This window comes from Propithecus coquereli, unplaced genomic scaffold (genome assembly GCF_000956105.1).
Source record: "Propithecus coquereli isolate 6110/MARCELLA unplaced genomic scaffold, Pcoq_1.0 Scaffold218, whole genome shotgun sequence".
In the NCBI taxonomy this organism is placed as follows: domain Eukaryota; kingdom Metazoa; phylum Chordata; class Mammalia; order Primates; family Indriidae; genus Propithecus; species Propithecus coquereli.
The window spans coordinates 245,728-257,358 of record NW_012146967.1 but is presented as its reverse complement, the minus strand read 5'-3'; the positions used below and the strand labels follow the sequence as shown (position 1 = coordinate 257,358).

Genomic DNA, 11,631 nt, shown 5'->3' with positions numbered 1-11,631 from the left:
AATACAGTGGAGTCTCCTGGTATACTATGCAAAATTCTTCAGAATGGCTTTAGGTTTACTTCAACCAATGACAAGTTGGAAAAAAACAGAATTCAGAGTTCAAAAGGACTTCTTGGTCTTTGATAGACATATTGTAAGAGACTTTTGGGGACACTAAACTGAAGTGAATAAGGTTTTGACACACTGATCCAAGGATGCCTGTTATTGCCTGTTTCTCATTTTAAATTTCCCCATAGGATAGTCTTGGTGTTAAACGTGCAGACATTAGAAGCCAGGTTTGGGGGACCTAAACATGGATAAGTCACAGTCCCTGTCCTGAAGGAGCTCACCATCTAATGGGAGAGACAGACAAGGACATAGGCAGTTAGTTCACAAGGGGCAAAGGCAGGATGGTGAGGTAGGTCAGAGTAGGCACTCTGCGTTCTTATGTTACTACCTCTGTGAGGTTGGGCCAGTTACTTAACCACTCTGCGCTTAGTTTCTTAATTTATAAAATTGGGTTAATAACAGTATATGCCCTCTTGGGTCATTTTAAGGATTAAATAAGTCAAGTATTTGCTATTGCTTCTGCCAGCATTATGCTTATTGTTATTGTAGAAGTAGACAAGGTGCTATGGAGCTATGGCATGGGGACAGTCCTCAAAAAGAAATGGCATAAAGCCATCTTTCTGCCTCTAGTCCAGTCCATAAATATGTGGGCCCCTACCACGTATAACACGTCAAGAAGTGAGAGTTTTAGTGGAGTCTCAGTCTCTCCAAGTTAGGTACCAAATTGCTTGTCCAAGTTTAACATTTTGTATAGTCAAGATGACCTTTGAAAATCCCTCTGCAGGGTACTACGTTGAAACCTGTGCTATCTCTCAATAAATTTGGCACAACTAATTTTCCCTCCAGTTTTGGAACAGATCCTGTACCTTTGCTGGAGGTCCAGATGAAATAAATACCTGGCTTGTATTTACTGGCCGTGTTGTAGAAAATGTGTGCATTTTTAAACATTAGGATCACACTCAAAAAGGTGAGATACACTATGGCAGGCACACTGGAACTGGATTCAACTGAAAGAAGAGCAGGTTGATATCTCCGCCACTTGGGCATGTACATACACTACATCAAAAGGCAGGGAAATTAACAAACCTATTTTGTTGCATAAGCATATGTAATTGAACTCACTCTCATTTGATGATGCGACACCGTGGTATAGACATATGACATTATCCCAGCCCATGGAGAGCTTTTATCCTCCAATTTATGGAGGGTGAACCATTAAATACAGGAAGAGTTAAACCAACATCACGTAGTTCATTCTACCAAAATACTGAAATTGGAGAAATACGTGCTACCTGATTATAGAGCTGACTTTTTATTGAAAATTTACTGTATTCTAGGTACTATTAGGTCATTTCACCCTCAAGACAACTAGACAGCTCCTTTTATTATTATTTTCACAAGAATAAATGAAGGCATGGAGAGATGAAGTCATTTGCCCAAGGTCACCCAGGCAGTCTGGCTACAGAGCTCTCACCAAACCACCACACTTCGCTACCTTGACAGTGGCACTGGTGCCATCTGAAAAGGCTTCAGGCACTGAAGGAGCCTGGAATCTTGGGTGCAAAATCTGAAAAGATGGAAGGAAATAGGGAGGATACTTTGAGAGTACATCTAGAAGCAGGACTTAAGGGACAGGGGAGGAAGTGGAGAGGTCACCATCGAGAACTGTTGAAGAAGATTGAAAAGATGACTTTGGGTCAGATTTTAAAAGGTGTTGCCTGATATAAGAAAAATATGATATTAGAATTGTAATATTTCTTTGGGACTTTCTTTTGGTATAAGCCTGAAATGTTTCATTTAAAAAATTTAAGCAGGTGGCAGTAATGTTTTCCTGTTTCTAGCAGAGAGGGGAAAAATTTTGGAACATAATTCACTTTACATTTAATGAAGTTTTATGTCTTCCTAAAAACATCTTGTAGGGACATCGATGGAGTGTTGCAACGAGCAAATAATACAGAGTATGGCTTGGCCTCAGGGGTTTTTACAAAAGACATAAACAAAGCTATGTACGTGAGTGAAAAACTAGAAGCAGGAACTGTTTTTATTAACACATACAACAAGACGGACGTGGCAGCCCCATTTGGTGGAGTTAAACAATCTGGCTTTGGAAAAGACTTAGGTATGGCTTTACTTTTCTACTTCCCATTCTCTCTGTTGCCACATCACAGAAAAATCTGCTCTATGTTTCATGCGACACTTGAATATTGTTTTGAAGGGCATTTCCTACATGGTAGTTAGATCTGGGTTTACAAACGTACTAATTTTTTTTAAATGTTAAACATTTTAATTGAATATAACATACATGCAGAAAAGTATACAAATTATGGGGAAAGATGTTTCTTTTCAAAAGAAGATTAATGTTGAAAGGAAAAAGAAACTCTGACAATATATTTTAGCTAAAACATGTCTGTTTTTTTAATCTGACATTCAGCATGAACTTGGTTTAGCTTTCGTGGCACTAAATGGAACCAGGAAAGGAAAATGGGTGGAGGGCAGTACCCAGCGAGCTCCGGGAATAAATCCTGTCTCTGAGCTGCCTGGCAGTCTTTCAGAGTCAACACTGCAATTGGCAAGGTTTGTTGGGAGTCTGGGCAATAAGATTTAGAGTTTATAAAAGGCCGAAAACGTAATTCACTGTGACACTAACGCCTTTCAAGCAATAGCTTACTTTGAATACTAAATACATGCAGGCCCTATTCCACTTAATCTGTATAGGCACAAGCAATCCTCACAATAGCTCTAGGAGATGGGTACTATTATTATCTTATTGTAAAGAACAGAAAAATGGGGCTCAGAGAGGTTGAGTGAGTTGCCCAAAGTCACACAGCCACATACTGGCAAAGAGAATTAAAAGCCAGGCAGTCTGGCTGTGGAGGCCATCTCTTACTCCCTATCATCAGCCTGGCATGCTCCTTCAAAAACTGAAATGTTTGCAATTTACTGAAATTACAATCTGCTGTTATAAGTTTGGTTCATTTGGGGTTTTTTTCCTCATTCCTGATGACTTTTTGCAATATATTTGCAGCAATAAAAGTAGTTCTCATTTTAAATTCCATTGGGTGAGGGTAAACGCTTTTTCTTTTCCATGTCTTTAATTTGGCTTTCATCCCTGTATCCAAAACGGTGGGAGACTTTTCTAGGGAAATTATTATTAGAAAGCGAGGTATCCGTGTTTCACCTGTCTTTTGATAGAGTGTAATTGAGTAGCTCTGTTTGTTTTACTATAAAATACTACAGTTTGCCTAATAGTTTCTTCCTCCCTCGATTTTAAAACCCCTTAGCTCAGTGGTTCTTAATATATTAGATTTGAATCACCTGGGAGTTTTAAAAAATACAGAGATACTGATCTAATTGGTCTGGGGTGTAACCTGGGATCAGGAGTTTTAAAAGTTTCTTGCATGATTCTAATGTGGGGACATGGTTGACAGCCCTTGTTTTAGCTCGGCTTCCAGAATCACACACTCATTAGTTTCACCACGGTAGTCACTGCCCTTTAACCACTGTAGAGATTGATGATTGTAGTAGCTCAAAATAGAAACCACTGAAGAAAGGCAGAACTATTTATTTTTTGCCTAGACATGCTCCTTTGTGTTTCTAACATACAACATAAATAAACTGCATTTTCCTGATCTTTAAAATAAGATTAAACCAAATGATCTCAAACTTTCTTTCCTGTGCTCGATTCTGTTTCATTTAATATAATGTGAAGGACAGTAGTAAGTTTCTTGGTCACTTCTGTTCAGCATAAATGAACAAAGGGTAAAAGGTGAAGTTTGTCATCAAGCAGAGAAATAAAGGAGAAATTTTTGAGTTGAAGCTGACCAGCCAACACGCTCTGGTCCTTAGAAGACCTGGTAGCTGTTCTAGGCCCTTACTACTCAAAGTGTAGTCCGTGGACCACTAACATCAACATCATCTGGGAATGGTTAGAAGCACATAACTTCAGGGCCTATCCCGGACTTAATTGAATCAGAATCCACAGTTTAACAGTCTTCAGGTGATTCATATGAACTTAACGTTTGAGAAGCACTGACCTTGGCCACATTCCCTTTGCTTAGTGACCTATACACCTACCTACATCTATGTCTGGAAGTCTGGTCATATCATATCCATCTGTAAACACGGTCCATCAACTGCTTTTCTCTTTCCTAGGTGAGGAAGCTCTAAACGAATACCTCAAAACCAAGACAGTGACGCTGGAATATTAGAGCAACACCATCACCAGGAAACCTTGGCAGACAGCACCACTTCTCAACTCTAGACACACTTAAGAAGCCTGCGTGTGCGGAGGCAGGAGGTATCAGCCACAAGCTGAAAAGTACACACATGGACCATAAAGAGGGTCAGGCCATGTGTCAAAGCATTTACACATGTGCCTAAATATTTTCTAATACACCTTTTATGCCTTCATATGATTTGCAATTGTTGGGTTTTGACTATGTTGTATATCATACATATTTCTAAAATACCAAGCTGCTTTTTTCTCTACCAAGACTAATCTATTCATGGTTGTCCGTCTTGAAAATGTCAAAATCATGCAGTTATAATACACAAGGTGCATTTATTGGAACCTTTGTATAATATATACAGGTTTTAACCTCTGAACTATACATGTGAGGTTATTAAAAAGACTGTCTATAATTCTGCTTCCAAGGAACAGTATATCCCGTAAGGAATGTGAAGGTAGTTTTTCTTTACATATTTGGAAATAAGATACATCTTTGTGCCTTTGGCATTCTACAAGGTCTGTCCAGGATGTTTCCAGCCATGTAATATGAAAAATAGGGGCATTTATTGAAGAAGATACAAGAAACATTGTACAAAGGACAATGACCCCTCAGTCCCCTTCTAAGTAGGCACCTTGGGAGCTCACACAGTTCTCCCAGCATCTCTTAACCTAACTTGTACACGTCCAACATTCTCAGGTGTTCTGCTTGTTGCAGGCCTTCCAGACGTGGTTCACTTTCAGCAGACTCTCGACCATCTTTGAAGTGAGACCACACTTTTATTTGCTCTGCACTTATTGCATCGTCCCTGAAAGCCTTTTGAATCATCTGAATAGTTTCCGCAGAGGAATGTTCAAGCTTAATGCAAAATTTAATGCAGAGTCGTTGCTCTACTCGCTCAGCCATTTTGAATGCGACAGAACGGCGTCTGGCGCCCCACTGACCAGTACCGTACACGCATACGCATTACAGTCCGCTCGCCTTGGCTGCCAGGTTACATCGATGTCGCGCAAACCATTCTCGTTATATTAACAATGGCTGGATACTTTCCGGACAGACCTCGTTATTTTTTAACTCACTGTGATGGGTGGTCAACCCACAAACATTTCTTGAGTACCTACTAGGTACAAGATACTATCTTATGTCCTGTGGAGTATACAGAATTTAATGACATGATCTTTGGCCCCCACATAGTTTAGCTTTTAAAGTGAATTTGACAGTATGATATAGTAGAAAGTAAATAGCCTTTGAAGGCTGATCTTGGTTCATATCATACCATCTTACTATTTATGTGACTTTGGGAAACGTGCCCGACTCCTCCGAGCCTCAGCTTCCTCGTGTGTAAAACAGGGATACTAATGCCTTCCTCAGGACCCTCATTATAGGAGGATTCAATGCAATAAGTAAAGCACCTCACATTTGTGCTTTGCTTATGGTAAGTGCTCAAATTTAATTGTTTTCCCTCATCACTATTTTAAAAATATACTGAGATAGGTTAATTAACTAGATGAATTAATTTCCCACAACCCTTTTCAATAATCAAGTCCTAGATTACGTTTCTCATCCATTGTTCTGACAGTGCCTGACACAGCAGCACTGAAAATGCCATGTAATGAAAAATGGCAGTGGTACACGGAAAAGGGGGTGCTTTCTTTCTGCAGCTTACTTGTCCTTTGTAGGACATATCTGTCTCCATTTTTCTACCTACTAGTTCTGCTGCTCACTGGCTGTGTGATCTTGGGCAAGTTAGTTACCTGATATCTCAGAGCCTAGGTTTGGCATCTATACAATGGGGATAAAGTCTCTATCTATTAGGTGTTGCAAGGATTCAATGAGATAGTATACTTAATGCACTTAACAAGGTGCATTTGGAACACAGCACTTAAGAAATGGAAACTATTACAACCCATGCAGTATTCATGTAACTTTCCCGTTGTCAGACAAAAGTAATTAAGTGGGCAAATTACCACCATCCACATATGATTAGAAGAAGGCAATTTCCTGAATCACATAAGTTTCTGGAAGATAGCCAGAGAAATTAACTTCTATTAAGCCTCCTCCAGTAAAATTTCAATAAACAGTCCTATTTCTTTGGCTTTGAAGAAGCCCCTGGGAAGTATTTGTTACTCTGGTGATACTGCAGTATTATATGAAGGGAATACCAGGGAATCAATAAACAATGATCAACAACAACAACATCAGATGCAGAGAACATTTTCAAAGGGAAGAATACAAGGTTTGATCTCAGCATGATAAACAGAGCAAATTTTGCCTATAAGCATTTTTTATTGTACTAAAGCTCATTTACCATTAGAGCTTGGCATAGTTGAAATTCTGACTTGGAATGAGTATTCACTGGCCCCAAAATGATAGTTCATAGTTGAATAAAATGACAGAAGTCTTATTATAAGTAACTGCTTTTATATGAAGTGTTTTAACTCATTTCATGTGATTTAGAATATCACTTTATCGAATTATTTTAATGAGAGAATGGCAGACAAAAACATGCCTGTTCTGATTTTATTTTTTACCCTCTAATATTTATCTCAGTTGCAGTGTTTTTAATCTTCATTGGGCTGCAAACCTCTTTTGAGAATCTGATAAAAGCTATTAACCCCTGTCCCACTTCTACCCCAAAATGTATATGCGCACACATAATTCTGCAAATATCTTCAAGGGATTCACAGACCACCCAAAGGCCATGCTTGAGCCCCAGATTATGAACTCCTTTCTCCATATCAGGTTCTATCAAGTTCTTGCCAGCTTAAGTTTTTATATCTGACTGCTGATCAGAATCAAAGCCTCCACGGAATTCGTAAAATTACCAACTGAATTTGAATTGGAACACAATGATCCACAGCCTAGTAGGGGTTTAATTAACACAGAGAGTAATGAAATCACTGCTGTTCTTTCAGATCACTGATTATTTTGCTAAGTTAAAGCATAAAGCTGTGATCTGATTATCACCTGAATTGGGGAAGTGTGGTGGACACATTAAGCAGTTGAATTTCCCTTCCAATTCCCCATCCCCGTGCCTTTGCTAAAGCAGTCCCCTTTCACTCCAACACCCTTGCTGACCTTTCCTACCTCTAGCTCGGCTAAGTGTCTCTCCTCTATGCTCGCATTTTTCTCAAACATTGCATTTAACACTTGATACTAAAATCATCTGTCTTCCTAACTAGATATGGGCACCCCCTCTCCACCCCTAGGGTTAACATTCTGTCCATACCCATGCAACAGCTATCATTTATTGAGGGCCTCCTGTGTGCATGAAACTATGCTTAGTGCTTTTTAAATGTTATTTTTCAATCTTTGCAATATCTGAAAAAATGAAGAAACTGAGGTGCTCTTCTTACTACCTCCTCCAATACCAAGCCATCATCACCTCTTCTCTACAATACTGCCTACGCCTCCCAGCTGGACTTCCGGAGTCCTCCCTTGTGCGGTCCTGTTCAAAGCTTAATCAGATGGTGTCACTGCTCTGCTCAAAACCCTGTAATGGCCCCCATTTCGCTTGGAATAAAGTCCAGTGTATTTACCATGGCCTATCGATCTTGCTTCTGGCTACCTCTGACCTCAGCTCCGTATGAATTTCCCTCTCATTCTGTTCTAGCCACCCTGGCTGCCTTGATGTTCCTCAAACACACCAAGCATGCTCCTTCCTCGGGGCCCTTGTACTTACTGTTCCCTCTTTGCAGTGGTGTGCTGGTAAATGTTTAACAAATGGTTCTCTGAGGGGAAAAAAACCCTGGTTTGTAGCATTTGCAGACATCTGTGTGTAAATATTCTCATCAAGGCTGAATTCAAGCTACCAATTTGACCTCACTGAACACAGAGCGGGGAAGAGATACAATCAGAACAAGTGCCAGCCAGTGCCAGCACACCACTGCCCTTCCTCAAGCTCTTCCCCATACACGACTTCACGGCTGGCTGTTGCACTTCCCTCAGGTCTCTCCTCAAATATCATCTTATTAGAGATACTCCTAAAATTAGGCTTAATTATTAGACTAATCCTAAAATAGCATATCTGCCCTGTAATTCTTTATTCTCCTTATCCTGCATTATTTTCATAGCACTTATCACTACCTGGTGTATATTAATCATCAATCAGTCCCCATTAGAACGTAAGCTTTGTGAACAGGTGCTTGTTTATTCAATACTGTATCTCTAATACCTAACATGTAGGAGGAGCTTAATAAATATTTGCTTTCAAGTGAAGAGGTTAAGTAACCTGCCCAAATCACACAGCAATTAAGTGGCAGAACAGGTATTCAAACAATAAAGGTGGTGGTTTTAACCAAACTGAGATAGTCTTTATTCCCAATGCCTAAATCAGGGCCTGGGTAGTACATTGTATACTCTATTTGTCAAACTAAAAAAGAAATAAATGCATTAGCAAAATAAAATAAGCAAAATGGACATTATCTAGACAGGTGCAGTGGAGTACACCTGTAGTCCCATCTGCTGGGGAGGCTGAGGTGGGAGGATTGCTTGAGCCCAGGAGTTCAAGGATACAGTGAGCAATGCCTGTGAATAGCCACTGCACTCCACTTTGGGCAAGATAACGAGACCCTGTCTCTTAAAAAAAAAAAAAGGACATTATCTATTATCTGCTAGAGCCAGAATGAAGAACCAAATTTGGTTCCCCATAGCTGCCCTCCAAGAAGATAAAGCTGTTGGAGGAAACCTGGGCTAGAAGAATATGAGAGATGATGGGTAAGACATGGGGCATGATAAATAAGGGGGATTATTATTTTTTTACTATTATATAAATAATACCCAAGTGGATTTTTTAAATGACTAAATAATACCCAATTATGCAAAAAATACATAAAACAGGAAGGTAAGAATCAACCATAATTTCTCCACACAGAAATAACCCACAGATGATATTTGAGACTATTCCAGGCTTTTTCTATGAATACATATCTTTTTTTACAGAATTCGTATAATTTTGTACATAACTTTGTTACCTGCTTTTTAAATTAATATATCTTAATCATCTTTCTATGTCAATAAACACACTTCTGCATATTTCAACGGCTTTAATTCAACTTGTTCTCTATTCTTGGATATTGAGATTTGCTTTTTGCTATTTTAAATGTCACAATAAATCTTACATAAAATTTGTGAACAAAGCAAGCCATATTTATCTAATTTGGATAAATTCCTAGAAGTGGAATTCCTGAGTCAAAGGCTATAGCAATCCATAATTTCACCAACAGTTTCCCCAAATCTTTGCCACCACTGTGTATTATTCTTATAGCACCTTAACACCTTACCTTTACTAAGCACATGATGTGCATTAACTGGTTATTTCATTACAAAAATCCTATTAGGAAGATACTGTTATTCCCACTTTACTGAAGACAAACTGAGATAAGTGGCTGGGCTGGGATTTGATCCAGATAGCTTCAGAGACTGTGCTCCTGGCATAGTGACTGGGGGACCCATGATGGCTAGGTGAAGCTGACTACTTAGAACTTGGCTCCAGCGCTTACCTTACACTGCAAGTGAGGCCTTAGGAATTTGCTTAGTATCTACGCCAGTTTTCTCACCTGTGAAGTGGATATAAGTATAATATCTGATAAGGTGATGGTCTTTTTTTTTTTAACAATAAGGAAATTTATTTTGCCACAAAACAAGAAGCCCAATAACACTGCAGTATACAGGGTTATTTGATGCAATGACTCAATAATGTTCTTTGCTTGTCTCTACTAACCTTGGTGTGCTGACTTTACATCAAAAGCTGGCTCCATTCATGGCCACAAGACAGGATTTCCAGGAACTAGATCCCATCATACGATATCCAGTCCTTTCTTCCAAAAGAAAGGAATCATCTCTTCATGTGCCTCCTTTCTAGGAATGAGAAATACAGTTGTGTGTCGCTTAACGACTGGGGATATGTTCTGAGAAATGTGTCAAGAGATTTTGTCATTGTGTGATCATAGAGTGTACTTACACAAACCTAGATGGTATAGCCTACTACACACCTGAGCTATACGGTATGGCCGGTTGCTCCCAGGCTACAACCCAGTACAACATGTTATTGTACAGAATACTGTAGGCAACTGTAACACAATGGTAAGTATTTGTATATCTAAACATGGAAAAGGTACAGTAAAAATACGGTATTATGATCTTATGGGACCATTATTGTATATGTGGCCCATCATTGATTGAAACTGTACTTTCTTTTCCAAGAGTCTGCAAACAGACTTTCCTCATGCCTCATTGGTTAGGTTCACATCACCATTCCCAAACCAATAACTGGCAGGAGTTTTCCATGAACGGATGGTGAAGAGTCAATCATAAAGACACCAGCATTAAACTTTTGGGAAAAGTTTACTAATCATAATATCCTGTCATTTTCTTCAGGATTTTGAACCAGGATTGTGAACTGATGTTTGAGCTGAACTACTTTATTGACAAAAAGACAAGAAAAAAAAAGAGTCAATTTAATGAACATTTATTATATATTCCAATTGAGTGAAAGGCACTACGCTAGGCACTGAGGGGAATACAAATGAAAGTAGGACTTTTCCCATCTTTCCTACCATAATAGTGGATACAAGCCCAATAACACAAACTACTCTGCAAGGCAGTTTTAAAAATAAGTGTATTCGATGCACAATTAAACTACTATGGAAATAGATGGAAGATTCATTCAGAATGAAATTTTTGCTTCAGAAACAATTACACCTAATTTGCTGATTTATAACTGTCACAGAGCATAGAAAGATGGTACTCCACAAGTTTGAAGAGAACATTTCATTAATTTTCTCCAAATGGCTGGCATCATCTCATATGGAAGCATCAGTCAGGTTAAGAAAAGGGCTGGACTAACCAAAAAACAATAGTGATTTACTTTCCACGAACTGTAGGGCAAAGTGCTTACAAACAAAACAACTTTTTCATAAAGGTATAACATTCGTAAAGTACACAAGCATTAAATTTACAACTCTATGAACTTTTATATAGGTATGAGTGGTAGTAACTCTTAAAATAGTGGCTAACCCACAGAAAAGGCTCAGCAAACACCAGCTATGGTTTCATCTGCCAGTTTGCTAGGTAAAGAATATAATCTTCATTTCATTTGCATTATACTTTGATAAATGGGGTTGAAATTTTTTTCCTGTGAATTGCTTGTTCATGTCCTATAGTCTTTCCACTATTAAGATATTAGTCAATCCAGCAATCCCATTACTGGGCATCTACCCAAAAGAGCAAATGATACTGTATAAGAAAGACACCTGCACCCAAATGTTTATAGCAGCACAATTCACAATTGCAAAGATGTGGAAACAACCCATCAATACATGAGTGGATTAATAAAATGTGGTATATGTATACCATG

General features: G+C 38.8%; 1 protein-coding gene across 1 annotated transcript in view; it reads left to right on the top strand.

Moving 5' to 3' along the window:
• ALDH1L2 (aldehyde dehydrogenase 1 family, member L2) overlaps positions 1–4,530 on the top strand; it is a 48,145-nt gene extending 43,615 nt beyond the window's left edge. The window contains exons 21-23 of the mRNA XM_012644692.1: positions 728–743; positions 1,939–2,167; positions 4,201–4,530. Coding sequence (XP_012500146.1) covers positions 728–743; positions 1,939–2,167; positions 4,201–4,256 — 301 coding nt within the window. The 3' untranslated portion in view covers positions 4,257–4,530. The remainder of the gene's footprint in view (positions 1–727; positions 744–1,938; positions 2,168–4,200) is intronic.
• The last annotated feature ends 7,101 nt before the right edge of the window (positions 4,531–11,631 follow it).